Consider the following 21,894-nt stretch of genomic DNA (forward strand, 5'->3'; position numbering starts at 1 on the left):
ACAACCCTCAGAGCAAAACGCAACACAAGCTTGTTTTCATTTCAAATATTTCATAGTTCCCTTCAGACCTGATAAATCATCTTTACAGCAGCAGGAAAGGAATTGGGTGCAGGGTAAAATCTGTAAAATCAACAATCCCTGGGATCCAGAGGCGTCTGATGCGGTTTCAACTACTAATTGTTCCCTGTTTCTCTAGCAGAGGTCTCTTTTAGTGACCTGCAAATCTTTTAGCATGGAGGTGTGGAAGTCAGTTGGAAGTCAATGACATCCATGGCAATAGTACTGAAATTGCTCTTCTTAAATGAGTGAAATGATCAACGGCTTTAAAACAGAGCTGTCTTCTGCATTAAAGTGTCCGCTGTAATTGAGGTTTCTTTCATGAAGGTGGGGAATGTTGTATCACATGCCTGTGGAATTCAGGCTCTAATTGACCCTTGAATTCATTGCTGGCCATTAAAAACAAAGCAGGCCTTCTATGCTGCATGTGGGTTGTGAACTATGTAGGGCACTGGCCAGTCAGTTGAGCAGCACTTATTCATGAATTCAGCACTGGATTAAATTGGACCCTGATAGTATCAAACTATGGAGTTAGGACAGACATTACTTTGTCTCACAAGTGGCTTGTTGATGTTTAGCAGCTGAATTACTTCTTCACTGAAATAAAGGAATCAGTTTACGTTAAATGTTTTCACATGGTTTAAAGAAAATGTTTGCGTTCATGCAAGTGTTTTAAATCTACCTCTAAACTAACCCATGGACTAAACAAAACATTGACAAGTGAATATTATTTTTCATTTTGTTATTTCATACAGTGCTACACTAGTTAGCAGTTTAGCTGATTTAAGAAATTTAAAGGGTTAGTTCACCCAAATCGTCATCATCTTCATTTCTTAAGATATCTTGAAAAATGTGTTTTGTTTGTCTGCACAATGAAAGCCTAAATGGTTCAGAACCCCACAGCACACCACTGACTTTCACTGTATGGAAACAAACAAACAAACACTTTTTTATTTGAGTGAATTGTCCTTTTAAATGACTCACAAGAGTTTGGACAAAGATTGCACATTATCGCTTCATCTGGCAGAAAAACAGTCTTTGTCTATAAGGCTATCATCAAGACAGGCGTAAGGTCTCCAGACTGTCACTACTGTTTGGGTGAAGGGGTTGTTACAGGGAGGCCTGGGGCCAGTAAAAGGGGGTGTGAGTGCAATTTGAACGAAGCAGAAAGAGAGCAGAAATGAGGAATAGGGGGTGGGGGTGATTACTGACCTCCTGAATCAGAGACGAAGAGCCACCACCACCGAAAGCAACACTCGAATCTTTCAGCTTCCTCCCTGGCCCGCTGCCTTGGCCTGACTGAACACATGTCAAGGGCACAACTGAAATCACGGGCTGAGAGGTACAAAGAACTACATTTGACTCATGCTAATGAAGCCGGCAAAGAAAGACGGCATTTGTTTAAACAAAACAAAGATCACAACACAAAACATTCTGGTGTTAATGGCTTTAGTAGCAGATGATGTACTAACAAGCAAGTGAGTTGGATTATACATAAACATTTTATATTTGCATTCACAGGCAACAGGCCTTTCTTTTTTCTTTCCACGCCCATTTTGCTTTTACGTTCTTCTCCATTTCTATTCACTTCATACATCCATTTATTTCAACCCAAAAATCCAGCCCTCTGGGCTCCATTATCCAAAAATCTCCTGTGGGATTAAGCAACAAGCTAATTTACTAATGTTACATGTGATCTTTAGCCCCATGTGCGTCTCTGAATCAGACTGAATGGGTCAGGCTGAGATTACCCTGCATCTTATAAATGATTCAACTGCTGAGGAAAAGGGTGTTACTACTAGCGTTACACTTTTACACAAAGAGACAAAACTAACCCAAAGATAAGTCAATCAGACTTAGCTATATAAATAGATTTGGCTTAACATAGCTACTAAGTTAGAGTGTGCAATTATCAATTGTAATTGTTCATTTTTAATGACATTCCTATCTAATCAGTTGTGAAGAAAAAAAGCAACAATAAAAAAAAGTTCAGTTGAATAAAAGAAAACTTTTCCATGTAAACTTTGCCCTCACAAACTACGACAAGGGATCAGTATATTTTTGGATATATGCGCGGGCTGCACAATTTGGGGAAAATCGAATTGTGATTTTTCTGATTTAAAAAAAGGTGATTCCCCATGAAAATGCAGGTTTTCTGTGCTTGTTTGCAGAGATGCACAATTTTGCATAATATCACTATAAAATACAAAAAAGTACTAAAAATGCTGGGTTAAATACAACGCAGACTAATATGGAACAAATTAACAGTAATATTTATGTAAGAATTAAGACTACATAAATATTAGTACTCTAAAAAATGCTGGATTAAATATAGGGTTGGGAATCAAAAATCGATTCCGATTCCAGAATCGAATACTTAAGGTCAGGAATCAAATATACTTGTTGTCAAATTAAAATTTGGATTCCGCCTATCGATTCCTGTGCGCTTATATATATATATATATATATATATATATATATATATATATATATATATATATATATATATATATATATTGTGACGAGTCGGCTGGCTCCCCCCTGTCCATCATCACCACCCCGTCCCATATTCGCCGCCCTTCACCAGGCTCCCGACGGGAGTGGGTGTGTGAGAGAGGAGGGGCGCTGAAACAGCCAGGGCTGGCGGCGTGTGATGAGGCGCACCTGATGTGAATAGAGCCTCATCACCGCCGCCGTTAAATGCCGAGCGCGCCTCTCCTCGGGAGACCAGTCTCTTCCCCGTGCATGCACGCTGGTGTCCTCGTGGGTCCAGGAAGGGTGCGTCGAGGAGGACTGCCGCACCCGTTAGGCGGCTGACGGGCCAGGATGCCGGGCCGCCGAATCCCCCAGAAGCGCCGGGAACCAAGGAGATGGAAGGAGCCGCGCACGAGACGCCGCCGCCACTCGCTCCCGGCCCCGAGAGGGGAGCGCGTGCGGCCACCGGACTCCGCCCCTTCCCTGGACCCATCCCTTCTGAACACTACCTTCCTGCACAAGCCCCGCGGCACAACGAGGACACCAGATTCCCCGTTTATTTGGACACTTTTTCCCCTTTGGACACTTTATTTTATCCCTTATTGTTTAATAAAAACCTCTCCGAGGCTTGACGCCACTCCCACTGTGTCTGCCGTTGGTTCCTCCCACCACAATATATATATATATATATATAATGTGATAGCTAAACATGCTGCAAGAGAGGTGCCACCAACAACATGACAAAGCACTTTAATTTAATAGATCATTAAAGATCGTGAACACGATTCAAACACCAATGTGATTCTATTCCTAAATTACAATGATTCGCCCGTGCAGCGTACGATGACATCAGTGTGATTTGAACATTTAAATCTGCGTTCATGCTGCCGCTGACCTGAAGAGAACAGCTGTCATCTGTCATGAATGAAACAGCTTCAGTCTTTTCAACCACACAGCATAATTTTTTCTGTGTTACAAACATTCAAATTACAGAAGTACTGGGATAAAACTTTATTGTTCAGATATCAGATATTTATTGCTCAGATAACTCTGATGTGTATGTTATCGATTAAAATAGAGTAAATCTCCTTTTGAAAGTAATTTGGCACTTCAAATGAAGATTTATCGATTACATTGTTACGCCAGTAGGTTGCGAAAAGGGGCTGTTAAAATGTATTTGTCTTTGAATCATACTAAAGATTCATTCAAGAACGCTGATTCATCCAGTAATGAACCAAGTACATCTTCAGTGAGTCATTGAATCTTTCATTCATAAATTACATGTGATCAATGTTTTTTCTTCAGAATCATGAGAGAACCACAACTTCCACTGGGAAATAAAAAAAATATATAATTTATCCAGAATCATACAGTTCTATTTTGCACACAAACAGCTCTTAAAGAGTCCAGTTTTCATGTGCCCTTTTGATTTTTGTTCATGGTATTCAGCTCCAATAAATGGTTTGCAAAAAAGAGACACAGGATAAATGTTTGATATCATTTTTTAATCACACTGGAATCGAAACTGGGAATCGAAAAGAAACGGAATCGATAAAATTCAAACAATACCCAACCCTAGTTTAATACAACCCAGTGCTGGGTGAAATATGGACAAACCCAGCGATTGGGTTGTTTTGACAGAACGGCTGGGTTAAATGTTTAACCCCACCTTCTGTGTAGTAACCCAACCACTGGGTCAAAACAACCCAATCGCTGGGTTTGTCCATATTTTATCCAGCACTGGGTTGTATTTAACCCAGCATTTCTTTAGAGTACTAATATTTATGTAGTCTTAATTCTAACATAAATATTACTGTTAATTTGTTCAACATTAGTCTTGATTTCTTCATTTTTAAACTCTAAACCATCAATCTTTTATTCTGGCAGAAAAATGCAAAAGAAAACCCTTTTCTTTTGTTGACAGCAGCCGGTTTTTAACTGCTTCTCTTTACAAGTATGGGAAGATGGACAAATTATACAGTGTTTCCTTAAGAGAGGTTAGTCAATTAGTTTTTTAAGCAAACCACATCCCCAACTTTAAGATGGTTTTGCACATCCCTAACTTTAAAACGTGTGATTGTATTACATCACACAGCCGTTTTGTGCTCAATGTGGTCAGACAAATTGCTTGTCACTAGAAACTTGTTCATCACACCCAAGCAAGCAACAATAAATTCATAGAAACACAAAGAATGTGTGTGTGTGTGTGGGGGGGGGGGGGGGGGAGATCTATACGAAAGGGGGATGTGTAGCACAAGTTAATCCAGTAAAGAGAGTATCTGATTCTGACCGTAAGCCTAAGACACTCAATGCTTGATTCCTCTCTATCTTTCATTACAACTCGTCACCTTAATGAACGCTGACATGCGAGGCCATATGGGCCAAGACTGATGACATGAGACCTCAGCTGCTGCCTGCTGCCATGTAACACTCACTGCATATGTGTCTTACTGATAACGACAGAAGGAGAAATTAAACCCCTTTAAGTAGCAGCAAAAGCCAAAATGCAAAGACGATGCAATATGATCAAAAGTGTTTTAGTTTCAGCTTTGCATAAACGCACTGTAAAAGATTAGGCATTCCTTTACTGACCATTACTCTTGAACAAAAGGTAAAACAGCTCTTTATGTCCATTAATAGCTTTACTTCAAGTACCAAGAAAAATGTATGATGAACCTTGCACTGAGTGTGCAGTAAATGACCTTAAAACAATATATCACATGCACCATTAATGATCATATATGACACTGCTGCACTCAATATGAGAAAAAAAAGCACAATTATTGCACAATATAGAAGCAAGTCAAAGGTTAGTCACTGTACAATCTGATGTTTCTACTGGCTCAGGTACTGTATATAGACTATCTAGCTGAAGTGAACACAACATTTTGTTTATATCCTGGACATCATGACTGTGCCTGGTAACCATGATCACAAAGTGTATTGTAAAATCAACCAATTCAATACTCACTACTAATAAATGAGCAATGATATTCCCATGTTTTAGACAAGAGTGATTGAATGTTTCTCTTAATGAAGCTAGGTGTGCTTATCAGTATGTTCCTGGTCTAGAACTGATAAAAATGTACACAAAACACATTTTACGGTCTCAACTAGTTATTCCACTGCTGCCTTCTGATCACTTAACTCCAGCATACAGGAAATCACGCAGGGCACATACACTCTAAATTGTGTGTCTAAATGATGCCATGTGGTCTACAACCGCTTGAAATCACACCTCATTCTTCAGATTAAGGGCAAAGTGTTGAAAAGCTATAGAGACTACTAACAGAGTAATGGTTTGTATTACAGTACCAAGCAAAACAAGAGTATACTCTTGCTTCGAAAAGGTGTTACTTCTTATAAACGCACTGGAAGTGTGTTGCTCGGGAGGGGTTGTCATATTAGTATTTGCTGAGTCTGTTCATTACCCTTTGACATTTGCAAGCTACAACAGAAAGGTTGTAGCTATAATAATACTATATAATTAGGTTGGAGTTATAATAATATACCAATACAAGTGTAACCTATTAAAAAAAATAGACAATTTTTTCAGCCTCTTGTTAAAACTATAGAAAAAAAGTTGTACATTTAGAGTTTGTGTGATGAGCGAGGAGTTTGACTGTTTTTGTTATTACAGTCAGCAAGTAAGACATTGACGTAGTTCGAGGTGTGGGTCTGTTACCAGTTCTGAATGTTCAGTATGGTTAATGTTCGGAGCAGGATTATCAGATCACCTGCTGATGACATGTTCAACGTAGATTTATAACAGGCCGCCAATTGGACACAGCTAAAGCAGCCTCTCATTTATAAGGCGATCTAAAACTGAGACGACTGGAATTCTATTAAATATTTCCACTGACAGCACACGTCCAAAATGAACCTGCCACAGCTGTCGGAAGGCCTGGGTTAGCTCATAACACAGAAGGCTAACGATAGTGCTGCTGGGTAAAAATCACAACCTCTGAGCCATATGGAGAATTGGCTCCATGCATGTGTTTTAGCTTGAGACTGCATGCTGGGGAACTTAATGGCTCTCAGGACCCCAAAACATATGAGCAAAGCAGTGCAATCAAACAGAAGGAGATACCGTAGGGGTGGAGCAGGCCTGTAAAATCAAGGAATGTCATGTTGACACTGGAGTTACTGTGTGTGTGTGTGTGTGTGTGTGTTGATTTCAAAGAAGGGGCTCCAAGCATTTTTATGAAGGTATCAATGGGCTTGAATTGAAGTGTGTTACTTGAGAATACTTTAGGACCGGCCATTTCAATATATCAACAGACTAACCGCAGCTCATGGGTTAGGGCTGTTTTGGCCGCATATAGCCTCTGTCTCTCACTTCCACCAAGTTTTTTTCCCCCCTTTACACAAAAGTGTCCAGCAAAACAAAGAGGTGCGTATCTTTAAACCCCTGACCAGAGACAACGTTTGTTTAATCACAAAGACTATTTTGCCTTCCTGTCTGAGGGGGGGGCTTTGTCTTCCTCTAAGTGATTTCACAATTGCCTCATTTCCTATTTTCTCCAAGAGATGTTTTGCTTAATTGTGAGTGTTTTTAAGTGAATTAGGTCATCACTGGCTGTCTTGATACTCATTAAACTCTTTAGAACTGCATTTTAAAAATAAAAGATCATTATAAATTTACACAGGTTTCTAACTGTTATTTCTAAAGGATTAAATACCCAAACTGTCTCTTGTGAGCTTAGAGCAAACAGAATTCAAACTTTACAGAGTGCTAATACCCTCTGAGCCAAAAGACAATAGATTAGTAGACTAATTTTACTAAAGTGGACTGGAGAAGCAAGGACAAACCTCCTTTTCCACAAGCTTATGTAGTGAAACCAAACACCACTGACGGGTTTCCTCCACCCCGTTCAACCCAGCCCAGCCCCCAATAGCCCTGTAAAAGCCTTGTTATGGGAAAAAGCCATTCTGTGAGTTTTTTATGTTTGCAAAACATGGCAGAGAGGGGGCATCAAACATATGCCCCGAAACCAAAGTGGAGGTCAGACTGAGCAATCTAAAGATGATATTTGCTGAGGGGAGAAAGTACACTCTGTATTTTAGTGAACATTTGATATGCGCTTTAAATAGTTTGAGATATAGAGCGTGCTGATCCAGCATATTAACCAATTAAATTGAAGTCTGTTTGATATTACATAAACTATTATTCAAAAGTTTGGGGTCAGTAAAAATGTTTAATTAATGCTTTTATTTATCAATGCACTGAATAGATCAAAAGTGACAGGAAAGACTTTTGTAAAAATAAAAAAATTATCTAATCTAATCAAAGAAACCTGAAAAAAAGACAAAAATAATAACCAGCACAAATGTGTTCAATATTGATTATAATAAGAAATGTTTCTTCAGAACCAAATCAGCATATTAAAATGAAGGATCACGTGACACTGAAGACTGGAGTAATGACAATTCAGCTTTGCCATCACAGGAATAAAGGCATTTCAAAATACATTAAAATAGAAAACTGTTATTTTAAATTGTAATATTATTGTTATTACTGAATTTCGCAATGTTACTGTTTTTACTGCATTTTTGATCATATAAATGCAACCTTGGTGAGCATGAGAGACCCAAATCATTTAAAAATCTTATTAACCCCAAACTTCAATTATGAAGTCATATATATTACTTATGTTATTAAACATAACTTAATTATACTGATTTACTAATTTTGCGACAGAAAGTAATAAAAACAATGCAATGCAAAAAAAACTTCTGGTATTCCAATGCACATCCAACAAACACTAAACAAAAGTGAAAGCACCAGTAAATATTTAAGTGTACAACAATATTGGTCTTTGCAGACACACAAATATGAACAAATAATTGAACAAATATGTTTGTCTGACTAGACTGCAGTAAAGTATGCAGTTTGTTCCTATTTCGTAATGGCTTGGCTTTGAGCCGACCCATACGCAGCCTGAGAGGGATATCCCAGCGTTATTGGGAGGGAGCCAGGTTGGAATGCCACCAGGTCTAGTTTCCTGCATTCCTGCCAAAACTCTATGCAACTACTTGCTTTTTTTCCTCTCCCCTCACTGTTTCTTTGACAATAAACGGCCATATGGCAACCGGTTTAACTTTGTCTCTTCCGATCCTGCTCTGTCTGGCTCTCTCCTATCTATTCTCTTTTCCTTTGATGAATGACTCATTTTTAATATCAGTGCAAATAGACATTTTAAACACATCCAGCTAAGGGTTGACTAAATGAGAAATTAATTTATAATATTATAAAACCTTTCATTTGTTTTTCATAATTGAGAGTTATTTAGGTTTTTGGGTTTAAGCAATATTGCACAGAAACATAAATGAAAGATAATGAAAACACTTTGAGCTGACTTATACATTTCTTTGCATGTAAACAGGAGTCTGTATTTAGTGTTTTAATTACTTTCACAAATACAGACACCAGGAATTTGGTCACAAATAAGTTTAATATCAGTCTATTTTTTCATTCCTCTAAAAAGCCTTCCTTATTTTAAGAAGGCATTTATAGCATTTAGACAGCTTTTTAAAGTGTTGAAAACAGGCAGTACAGTGGCTCCAGTCAGTCTGCCAAATGCCATCGGCATCCTTTCATTGTTTCTGTATTTCACTTGATTTGTCCAAATAGTTCAACAGTGATTACAAAATGCATGCCCTTAACTTCTGCAAAACAACATTAATTGTGTTGTGTAACACTATCCTCAGTTTTTTTAAGCAAACATTGTGGTTGGTGGTATTTTTATACGATCAAAAAAGTAGCCTACAGTACATACTAATTTGTATTTCTTGTCAAAAGTTTATAAATCTAAGAATAACACACAACTTCTGAAAATGAAAACCAAATGATATATATATTATGTAAGCATATACATCACACTATTAAAATAATGTTGAAGTTATATCAGATCATTTCTCTATTTCATGACATTAAATCAAAACAGCTGTCCTCATTCAAACTGAATTGTACCCCTTATGTTAACCCAGTGCTTACACTAATGCAGCCGCTAATGTGCTTGTCTCATTTGGCCAGGTCTCTGAATGATCTATCATAAATAAAGAATGACAAGTCCATCCAGGCTCATTCTGTATAGATCTGTGTTTGCTTAAGAGCCTCACTCTCAGTTTATCACTCTAAAATATCCCCTGAGAATACAGTGGAGCAAAACTGCTGCAGCATAACTATATGAAAAATTCTGACACATAACCCTGAATTTCAAGTGTACAGGTGTACAAGTCACCTTGAATAAATAAAACATACCCATACAAAAATAGTTTTAAATGGAACAGTCAAAACAAATTAACCAGACTAATATTTTGCACTTGTGCACATCAACAGCAAAGACTTTAATAAAAAAGTATTTATGCACTACGCAAACGCATGTCTTAGACCTAAATTATGAAATGGTGACAATTTAAATACTTTAAGCAATTATTTAAGCAGTTAATCAATTTTTTGCATCACAGTTAAATTCAAAGTAGCTGAAAAAGTGTGATTACTGCAGGTTGCATATTTGATTAAAATAAAATGTACAGTAGCAACTAAACTTAACCTTACAAGTGGGATTTTTTTAGTGCAGACTGCATGTCTATGTGCTAATGATGAAACAAGACGTTGAAGCAGCGATTAAACCTGATATATTCTAACTTAATATATAATGTCAATGCATGATGCAGGTGTCTGGACAGTATAGTTTACCTTAAGATTAAGCATTAAAGTTTTAGCACTGCCTAAAAGCCTGTTGTTTCCATTGAATAATTCAGTTTTTTGATTATGATGAGAACTAAGTAGTTTCACACAGAATTGAATGCAGTCTCACTTCATGCTTTCAAACTTTACACATTAGTAATCAACATAGAGTTCACCAGAGTGCACATTCAACGGTTATGAGAGTGCATTACAATCTATCTACAGATCTCACTCATGAACATACCTGTTTGAACTGCTCCTCATACGTCCATTCGTGGTGTTGCGATTGTGCTTGTGGTGCCAAACCACTCGGTGATTCAGCCTGACTTGGAGCTGGATAGGTTGGCTGGACTCTGGACAGATGCATCGGGGTACTTTTTGGAGACTGCCCGGCACCGGGATAAACAGCCAGGCGCGGTGGGTAATGAGCTAGGGGACCTTCCAACTCTTCATCCCCTCCAGCCTCGTTCATACTGTCATCTTCCTCCAAGTCGCGGTCTTCATCATCCATGCCGCGGTCCAGGTCTGGGTCGTCATCCTCATCATCGATGTCGGAGTCGGCTGTGCGCTCGTGTGGGTGGCCGGAGCTCGAGTTCGGGGCTCCCGAAGCGAACGCTCCCCTCACCGCTGCTTGATAGTGGCGGAAAGCGATAGCTTGCTGATGAATTTGCGACTCCACCATAGACCTGATGTCTTTGTCCTTCTCGGCTTGGCGGAGTTTCTCCTCCAGGGCGAGTCGAGCCGCCTGCTGTCGCTGCAGGTTCTCCATGACCGCCTCCAGCTTCATCCCGCTGCCGCCGCTCGAGTGACTGTGAGCGCCGGAGGAGCTGACCAGCAGAGGAAGAGTGCTCGCCGACGAGAAAGCGGCTTGCTGTGGGCAACAGAATGTTGAACAAATTTTAGCTGGAAGCAGAATTGCGGGGCATTTCGTGGACTCAGACCCCCTTAATTAAGTTCGTTAGAGGAGGTAACCATAAATGTGCTATCCAGACGGTACAATAAAGCATAAAACATTATGTAGCCTACGACTTTATTGTAGCTACTTTTACATATCAAAACTATAATCACAAAACTGTAGGTTTTGCTTTAGATAACTAATGTTTAGCTATGGCAAAATAGGCTAGTGGCGCCAAATTACAATTCGTGGTGCTCAATAAGTGCCCCGCCAGATTGCTTACGAAAATTACATTTACATTGTATAGCTAGTTTAGCAGAATATACAGGTCGAAAGAAGTTTCTATGTCAAAATTCCGTAAAAAGTAAGTCTATGTCTAAGTGTTGTGAATAATTAGGTAGCCAGTCTATTTAGGCTACTTATAAACGTATAACTGATACACTGCAAAAAATCTTATCATTGTCATAACTTAGTTTTCATCCACTGAACTTGACAAAGCTAATTTGTTATTTTTACTCAATTGTTCTTATCAGTAAGCTAAAGTAGTAGGAAAAAGTGAACTTATCAGTGCATGCAACTTCGGTTTAATGCCACAAGTTCTATTTAAGTTTTTAAGTAAATTTTTTTCTTATATTAAAATGTTCAAATGGTATTACCAATCAAATCAGTGCAGCACATTTCATGGGATAAAAGATTTTTGCATTGGGTTTGGCAAGAATCCTGGTTTCCAATGGAAATGAACTGACAGGATCAAATAGCCTATCTGACGGTCAGCATCAATAAAGTTGTAAAAGTACGCAATGTCACATTTCTGATGTTACAAAAAAACGACCTCGAATTAGAATTATTCAGCGACAGAAACATGACAAAATATGCGTATTGTATGCTGTGTTGCTAGCAAAAGGGCAGCGCGTGCAGCGCAACACAACATGCGCTAATCTATAAACATCTGCCGAGTACACTAAATATTGAACTAAAGTATATAAAATAAAGTGACAAGCTAAGTATAAAGATATCTCTCTTCTACCAGAGGAGCAAAAGCGCGTGCTTACCAGTGCAGATTTAGTTGCTATGCTTGTGTTGTCAACCATGCTTCTCCCGTCAAATGCGAAGAATTTGCTCAAAAGTGACCTTTTTCCCCAAACAAAGTCAGAAGTAGTTGTATTCCCGTCTTAACATCTAGATGTGTGTCATAAAAGCAAAGAAAAAGCTCTTTATGAAAACGGCTTCGCGACGCGCTCTCTCAAGCGATTTGGCAACAAGTGGCTGTAACTGTAGCGAGAATGACCTCTGAGGACTAGAGATCAGATCAGTCCCTCTGCCTCCATCTGTTCTCAACACGTCAATACACATGGATATAAGGCAATCAGGGCAGGGTCTGCACTCAGCCAACAGAAATCCAGCTGAGCAGCTTCCTGCGCGCGCTTCTCTTCGAATGCAGCACTTTATACTTTATTTGAAACTAATCGAACGCTTGAACATTCTATACATTTTAACTTAAACGGAATGCTCCGCCTTTAAGAGTTCAATGTATAGAGAATGTAGAAAGAGCTGTTCAACTGTTTAAGAGGGTTTTTTTTAGCTTTTCGTGCGTTAAACGCAAATGGTAAAGTAGGCTAGTAATTATAGCCTAATCTTACTTGTTGTTCCTCAAAACAAATGTATGCATACATTTATACCCACTGTTTGTGTGTTTCTGAACAAGAGTAGCGAAAGACAGTTGGAAATGGGTCGAAGTCAAATCTTTTACGTTTGTTGAAAACATTTCTTCATATGATAGGCTACATACACTAAAATATATTTTATGGTAGGCCTACTGAATTGAAATTATTTTTTTTATTATCTTTTTTTTTTTAGATTAAGTGTATAAAATGCAGCCCATGTTTACTCATCATCTTAACTCATACAGAATACAAGTCAACCCATTGCAATACACCAGCATGTAGACGAGCTTAAATAGTACAGATAACTATCACTATGAGTGTTGGTCTTCTGTAAATACACCCTTCTGACTGCAGAACATATAATTGCCATTCACCATGCAATTATCCAAGATTTGTAATTATATGAAACGATAAACATACTTATGATTGAATTCCATATAATTACAGAACAGTATATTAGTCATTACCACATTTCTTATGGCTTTAGACTATTTTGCGGTAATGAAGCCATAGTTGCCTTTGCAGCATCCTCAGAATCAAGACTGATAGATAGATAGATAGATAGATAGATAGATAGATAGATAGATAGATAGATAGATAGATAGATAGATAGATAGATAGATAGATAGTAATTTGATGTCTGAATTAGCCCAGATAACACTGAACAGCAGGTAATTTCTCCCATGACCCCTTGCTCTCTGATTATGATGAAATAACCTATTATCTTTGACCCCAATAACTCCTGCAAGAATCCTGTGTTGCTTTATGCCCTCGAACCGTTGAACAAAATTGATAATCATTCCACAGTTACAATCCTTTCAAGTTAATGCAAGGCTACGGTCTTGCACAGACACTGATTAGGCTTGAATTATGTTTCTATTGTCCTCATTTGTAAGTCGCTTTGGATAAAAGCATCTACTAAATGACTAAATATGTAAATGTAATATGTTTGACACAGTGAACTGTGCTCAGAGGAATTTCTTGATGGCAGGTTTGAATTCACACGCTTTACACAATAATTAAATTAGCTATAATGTCTGCATATCTTAGAACAACAGTGAGACTTTTTTAGTTATAACTAAGATATGTTGGGACACGTGACAGATATGTAATGCAATGATTAAAATAAAAAAAATAAAAAAATTTGTTTAACAGATTGCCAAGGTTATGTAAATAAAGGCTATTTTCCAACAATTTGAGGTAACAATCATCTCAGTGGGTTAAATTTCACAAAATGAGCAGAAATGGTGTAACTAATGTGTTGTTAAACATCGCCACCTGTTGTTCATCATCAGTAAATACATCCAAACTATACTATAATTTAAAGCCTTTACCTCCATGTTTCTTATATTTTGGTAAGAAATGAATGCAGAATTTTTAAAAGAGGTTAAATATATTCTTCCACATTACTAATCCTAATACATATTCTTTATCACAACTTTATTAATTTAAATTATGCTATAAAATAAAAACGACTCAGCAATAAATTACTAAAAATCTGTCATTATTTTTCATAGCACTCACATTTTCAGAAACACTTAGCTAATGCAAACAAAAGCATTTTGGCTTGGCATCAGATGGCAGCAGAGATTGAGTGACTGATTGCTATGATCAATTGCTTCTGTCTGTCGTGCTGCTGAGAGGTTTGCCATTGTAGCTCCATCTAGCTATGCTTTTCTGTTGAACTTACTTTCACTTTCTGTTGTTAAAGTGATAATATATAGCTTAATTCCCACCATATTTTTGGTATTATCTATCAAACTAATTTGATCGTTTGCTTTTTAAAACCGCTAGACCACGTGGTTTGCCTGTCAGATGTGGTTGCTCATTGGCCTTGTAAAAAGGATTTGTGATGTCATATAACACCATGTGTTTTTATATTTCTAAGATGAACCTCTCATCGTCCATTTTTGGCCTCTTGCCAAAAATATGTGACCGTGAAATACAATTGGGAGTCTGCACAGGGTGTTTATTTTAGAAATTGACATGACTTTTATTTTGTATTTGCTGTGCGGTTTAGACGCGGCGTGCGTCAAAAATAGGCTAGGCGCCTATATTTAGCGAAGCAGTGCGGAGAGCCGCTTATGGGACGCTTTTGAAACGTCCCGCGGCGCGTCTGGTGTAAATACAAGCATTGACTAGAGTGGCCGCGATCAGCTCTGGTAGCCGCATCCGAGCTGTAACGCACCACAGACGCCTGCAGTGTACATTAGCCAGTTAGCTTATTATTGTTTTCTATTTTCTCGCTCCGTTTTTCACGAGTTTATGAAACAACAGTGGTATGCGAATCACGGTGAGTAATGGCTTCTTCTCCTGCTATTGTTGTTTGCACTGTTTGCCACATGGACAGTTTATCTCTCTCAGTCGGCAAAGAGGGATTTACATGTGATAAATGCAGGGAAATAGTTAGGCTGACAGAGAAGATTTCAGAATTAGAGACACGCATCCAAACTTTAGTTGAGGACAGTAAGAATGTGAGGGCTGTAGATACTGCTTTGGATGCGACTAGCTCAGGGAGTCCTGTACATTGTTCGGTTCCGGTAGAGCCCGTGCAGCAGGGCAGCTGGGTGACTGTGAGGCGGCCTAGTCGCGGGTCAAAACACCACTCTCCCGTTCCGATCAAACAGGTTCTCCTCACTCAGTGACGCACCCACTGAGAAACCTGATGAAAGTGCTCTAGTTATTGGCGATTCTATTGTACGGAACGTGAAAATGGAGACACCAGCCACCATAGTCCAATGTTTACCGGGAGCCAGAGCGCCTGACATCTTGGCAAATTTAAAAGTGCTGGCTAATGCTAAACGTAAATTCGGTAAGATTGTTATTCACGTCGGCACTAATGATGTTCAACTTCGCCAGTCGGAGATCACTAAATATAATGTTAAAGAGGTGTGTGAACTTGCAAGTACGATGTCAGACACTGTAATATGCTCTGGTCCGCTCCCTGCTTACCAGGGTGATGAGATACATAGCAGACTGTCGTCATTCAAAGGCTGGATGTCTAAGTGGTGCCCGCAGAATAACGGGTTTCATAGACAATTGAAAGAATTTTTGGGGCAGACCTGACCTGTTGAAAAGAGATGGTTTTCATCCCTCCTGGGGTGGTGCTGCTCTTCTCTCTAGAAATATGGCACATAGTCTTAGAGTTCGTACTTGACTAACTGGGGCCCAGGTTAGGAAGCAGACAGACTGGCTAAACTGACTGTCAGCTAGCCACCTCACGTCACAGAAGTCAGTTAATTCTCAGCACATAGAGACACACTATAGAGACTGTGTCTGTTCCCCAAACTAGAAAATACAGAAAACATCCAAACCAAAGTAAGAGTAACAATTTAATTGATGTTCAACAAATAAAAAACAGATATAATACAGATAAACAAATGATAAAGCTTGGCTTATTGAATATTAGATCCCTTTCTACAAAAGCATTTTTTGTAAATGATATGATCACTGACCAGATCAACAATCAGTTTCAGTGGCGTAGATGGTAAGGCGCATGCTTTTTGACGCGAGCGACCCGAGTTCGAGCCCACCTTTTGCCAAACATTTTTTTCTCCTTTTTCAAATCTCATATCGCATCAGAAAGGCATTTATTTTCAATAAAAATGAAGGAAATAATCAAAAAGTTGAAAATAAAGTATCGGGTAGGTGTAGGGAGGGCTTTATTGTCCCAATAAGGTGGCATCCATTTAATAAATTTGAATTAAAATTATAATTTACACTCAGTATGTTATTATTGCATACTGTTTTATAATGTAATATATAATATATACTGAGGTGCAGATAATTGCCACTATTTGCAATAAGTAGTATAAATAGCAGAAAATCTTGCTATTTTAACATAGTGTAAATAGAATCTATAGCTATTTGCACTTAGTGTAAATAGCATATCGTTAAAAAATACTGCTATTTACACTGAGTGTAAATAGCATCTATCGCTATTTGCACTTAGTTTAAATAGAATCCATCGCTATTTGCACTTAGTGTAAATAGCATCTGTCACTAAAAAATATGCTATTTGCACTTGGTGTAAATAGCATCTAATTGCTATTTACACTGAGTGTAAATAGCATCTATTGCTATTTACACTTAGTGTAAATAGAACCTATCGCTATTTGCACTTGGTGTAAATAGCATCTGTCACTAAAAAAATATGCTATTTGCACTTGGTGTAAATAGCATCTAATTGCTATTTACACTGAGTGTAAATAGCATCTATTGCTATTTGCACTTAGTGTAAATAGCGTCTATCGCTATTTACACTTAGTGCAAATAGCCGCTGCCAAATAAATATGCTATTTGCACTTAGTGTAAATAGCATCTAATTGCTATTTACACCGAGTGTAAATAGCATCTATTGCTATTTGCACTTAGTGTAAATAGAACCCATCGCTATTTGCACTTGGTGTAAATAGCATCTGTCACTAAAAAAATATGCTATTTGCACTTGGTGTAAATAGCATCTAATTGCTATTTACACTGAGTGTAAATAGCATCTATTGCTATTTGCACTTAGTGTAAATAGCGTCTATCGCTATTTACACTTAGTGCAAATAGCCGCTGCCAAATAAATATGCTATTTGCACTTAGTGTAAATAGCCGCTGCCTTTTAATATCCATGTTGATAATGAAAGAGATTTGTGGGGATCAGCATTTATAGACATTCTAAACTCCATTGGTGTTAAACAACACACGTTTCAGGACCTACTCATTGTCGAAATCATACTCTAGATTTAATACTGTCATATGGAATTTATGTCAGTGGCGTTGAAATAATGCAGCAGAGCGATGATATCTCAGATCATTATCTAGTTGCGTGTATATTCCATATAGCTAAAGCCAACTCCTTGTTACAAATATGGTAGAACCATCACTTCTACCACAAAAGACTACTTTATAAATAATCTTCCTGATTTATCTCAATTCCTCAGCATATCCAATAGCTCAGAACAACTTGATGATGTAACAGAAACTATTGACTCTCACTTTTCTAGCACTTTAGATACGGTTGCTCCTTTACGCTTAAGGAAGATTAAGGAAAAGAGTCCAATACCGTGGTATAATGAGCACACTCGGGCCCTAAAGAGAGCAGCCTGGAAAATGGAGCACAGTTGGAGATAAACAAAATTAGAGGTATTTCGTATTGCTTGGCGGGAAAGCACCCTATCCTACAGAAAAGCTTTAAAAACTGCTAGATCGGCTTACTTTACGTCTCTTAAAAAACAAAGAAGAAAACAAACAAATACCCCCCTTACTATGTAAAGCGCTTTGAGTGCCTAGAAAAGCGCTATATAAATGTAACGAATTATTATTATTTTTATTATAACCCCAAGTATTTATTTAATGCAGTGGCTAAATTAACAAAAAATAAAACATCAGCAGGTGCAGACATTACCCAGCAGCACAGTAGTAATGACTTTATGAACTACTTTACTTCCTAGATCGAAACTATTAGAGATACAATTGTAACCATGCAGCTGTCAGCCACAGTATCGCATCAGATAGTGCACTATAGATCCCCTGAGGAACAATTCCACTCATTCTCTTCTATTGGAAATGAAGAATTGTATAAATTTGTTAAATCATCTAAACCAACAACCTGTATTTTAGACCCTGTTCCTTCTAAGCTCCTAAAAGAGGTGCTTCCAGAAGTAATAGATCCTCTTCTGAATATTAACTCATCATTATCATTAGGATATGTCCCAAAAACCTTCAAACAGGCTGTTATTAAGCTTCTCATTAAAATACCACAACTTGACCCAAAGAATTAATTAATTATAGACCGATCTCGAATCTCCCTTTTCTGTCAAAGATATTAGAAAAGGTAGTATCATCACAACTATGTTCCTTCTTAGGTTTTAGAACATATCATAGTACTGAGACTGCTCTCATTAGAGTTACAAACGACCTGCTTTTATCATCTGATCGTGGTTGTATCTCTCTATTAGTGCTACTGGATCTTAGCGCCGCGTTTGATACTATCGACCACAACATTCTTTTAAATAGACTAGAAAATTATGTTGGCATTAGAGGAAGTGCACTGGCATGGTTCAAATCATACTTATCTGACCGTCATCAATTTGTGGCAGTAAATGAAGAGGTATCATACCAATCACAAGTGCAGTATGGAGTACCTCAAGGCTCAGTTCTTGGCCCCTTACTTTTCACGCTTTACATGTTACCCTTGGGAGATATCATTAGGAAACATGGTGTTAGCTTTCACTGTTATGATTTACCCAGTACTGATGATGATACCCAGCTCTATATTTCTTCGCGACCTAATGAAACTTACCAATTTGCAAAACTAACGGAATATATAGTTGAGATCAAAAACTGGATGACTAGCAATTTCTTACTGCTAAATTCTGAAAAAACAGAGGTGTTAATTATTGGACCAAAAACTTTTGCATATAATAACCTTGCATGTAATCACTGTCTAATACTTGATGGCTGCTCTGTAAATTCTTCGTCATCAGTTAGGAACCTAGGCGTACTTTTTGATAGCAATCTTTCCTTTGAAAAACATGTTTCTAGCATTTGTAAAACTGCATTTTTCCATCTTAAAAATATATCTAAATTACGACCTATGCTTTCAATGTCAAATGCAGAAACATTAATTCACGCATTCATGACCTCGAGGCTAGATTATTGTAATGCTTTATTGGGTGGTTGCTCTGCACGTTTAATAAACAAAGTCCAGCTGGTTCAAAATTCATTAGCCCGGTTCTGTCAGCACTGCGCTGGCTATTAAACATTGTATACATTTTAAGATCTTGCTAATTACCTATAAAGCCCTGAATGTTTTGGCACCTCAGTATTTGAGTGAGCTCTTATCGCATTATAGTCCTTCACGTCCACTGCGATCTCAAAACTCTGGCCATTTGATAATACCTAGAATATCAAAATCAACTGCGGGCGGGAGATCGTTTTCCTATTTAGCGCCCAAACTCTGGAACAATCTACCTAACACTGTTCGGGAAGCAGACCGTTTAAATCTAGATTAAAGACCCATCTCTTTAACCTGGCTTACACATAATACACTATTGCATTTCAATAATTCAAATGCATTAAAGGATTATTAGGCTGCATTAATTAGGCCAACCGGAACTGGGAACACTTCCCAAAACACCTGATGTACTTGTTACATTGTTAGAAGAATGGCATCTACGCTAATATTAGTATGTTTGTTTCTTATTCCGAGGTCTTATTCACTGTAGCCACCCAGATCCAGACTCTGTCCAGATCAGATGGTGGATCAGCACCTAGAGATGACCACTACAGCCAGGACACCTAGATAAGATCCCCAGTGAAGACCCTGTCTCCAAGACGGCCATCGGGACAAGACCACTGGAACTAGATGAGTCCTTTGCACAATCTGATTCTGCTTTAGCCTAGATTTAAACTGCTGATTTTGTCTGGACAGAGGAGATTGACACTATTTCGACAAACTATTTCCCCGTCTAAATACTGTAAAGCTGATATAAAGCCACCCAGCTTTATATCAAGCCGATGTAAAGCTGCTTTGACACAATTTGCATGGTTAAAAGCGCTATACAAATAATATTGACTTGACTTAAACTGAATAACACTAATACGGGTGGGTTAATAGACCTAATAAAGCACAATGGTGTGCTTGAAAGAAAAACAGCATCACCACTGACATCAGTGTATCTGACTCACTTATGTTACAATAACCATAACATCAAAATCATATCTACATTCATAATTTAAGCCATGAATATGCCACAGGCACAACAAATTGAATGATTTTCAAGGGAAATTTGGTCAAAAACTGTATTAAAGGTGCAAACATTTGTTCAAAAGTTGTAGGTCACATTTTTATCTGAACCAACAATTCTACCCGACCTTGGTATGGTTTTATTAATAATCTAATTTATTAAAATCTAATTTATTGTTAAGTGCATTTCCAGATTTTTTTTTACTTTTTTTAAAAAGACCAATGATGAAATTAGTGTAAAGAAAAAGAGAACAAGTTAGAAACGTTCCATGCATTGGAAAGAGTGGGAGAGGACATGAGTAGAGGGCAGGGGGAAACAAGCAATTATGTTCAGCAGTGAGGTTACAGAAAACATTGAGGGATGATTTAGAAACATAAGCTCCATCCCAGACAACTATTTCAGTTGTTTGAACTTTAGGTTTTTTATCTCAACAGTTAATGTTTAGGTGGATTTGATTTTGGTTTTACACATTTTGAAACTTTGCAAAGTTCTTAAAAGTTTGCAAAGTTTCAACCGATTTTTCCACTTATATGAAAAACAATTTCTGCAGCTGGAAAAAGCTGCCAAGTATGTGAAAAATAAATATGGCTGGTACACTACCAAACATTTTTCATGTTAATATTATGTACTGAATGCAATGCATAACATAGTTTATTCAAATGATGAAAGCTTGTGAAGTCCTTTTTTAGTCTCCTGTGAACAAAGTGGGTGAATTCCAGCAGATTTAAAGGAATATAAATAATGTTGAAATTATTGTAAATGTTAATGTTAGATATGTTATAGATGGATATTATTGTCGTATGTTATAGATAACATACAATAGTGCCTGAGCATACCTTTAGCAACCCAGTGGAGTTGATGCAAAGACAGATTATTTGCATTAAACCACCATAAAAAGGAAAGACTGGCTTATATGTGAATTTTGTGAATCTCTGAGAAAATAGTTTTTACAGATCACCAGAATACATGTGACTGACATAAATAGGAGAGCGAGTCAATATGTTGACCAAGACCCACATATTTAAGTAAACAGTTGAAAACAGAACAGCAGATGATTAAATCAATACTGATCAGGGTTATTGATCCATGAAAACTTGGTTCGGTGTAAGAATTATCATGGACCTTAATTGTTCCAATGCATTCCAATTATTCTTTTGCATTGAATGCAAAGCAAGTACCAAAATCCATATTTTCAATAACTGATAATGAACACATTAACTCATTCTTTTATTTATGTTGTAAGTTTTTGAAATGGTGTTTAAATCAGTTTCAGATGGTGTGGTCCTCTATAATGCTACTGTACGTGCAATAACCTGTTCCACAACACAACTAACATACGTACCTACTGTAAAGCATTGGTGTGTGTGTGTG

At 37.7% G+C, this 21,894-nt stretch overlaps 1 protein-coding gene across 2 annotated transcripts in view; it reads right to left on the minus strand.

The window, feature by feature from the left end:
• Positions 1 to 12,488, minus strand: part of LOC306869948 (AT-rich interactive domain-containing protein 3A) — an 84,495-nt gene extending 72,007 nt beyond the window's left edge. The window contains exons 1-3 of one of the 2 annotated variants that reach the window (XM_079416916.1): positions 12,173 to 12,488; positions 10,470 to 11,096; positions 1,270 to 1,356 (exon numbers count right to left, since the gene is read on the minus strand). In XM_079416916.1, coding sequence (XP_079273042.1) covers positions 1,270 to 1,356; positions 10,470 to 11,096; positions 12,173 to 12,211 — 753 coding nt within the window. In that variant the 5' untranslated portion in view covers positions 12,212 to 12,488. The remainder of the gene's footprint in view (positions 1 to 1,269; positions 1,357 to 10,469; positions 11,097 to 12,172) is intronic. The other variant, XM_079416917.1, reaches the window with a different exon arrangement.
• Between the last annotated feature and the right edge of the window lie 9,406 nt (positions 12,489 to 21,894).

Source organism: Barbus barbus (assembly GCF_936440315.1).
Source record: "Barbus barbus genome assembly, chromosome: 5".
Classification (NCBI taxonomy): Eukaryota; Metazoa; Chordata; class Actinopteri; order Cypriniformes; family Cyprinidae; genus Barbus; species Barbus barbus.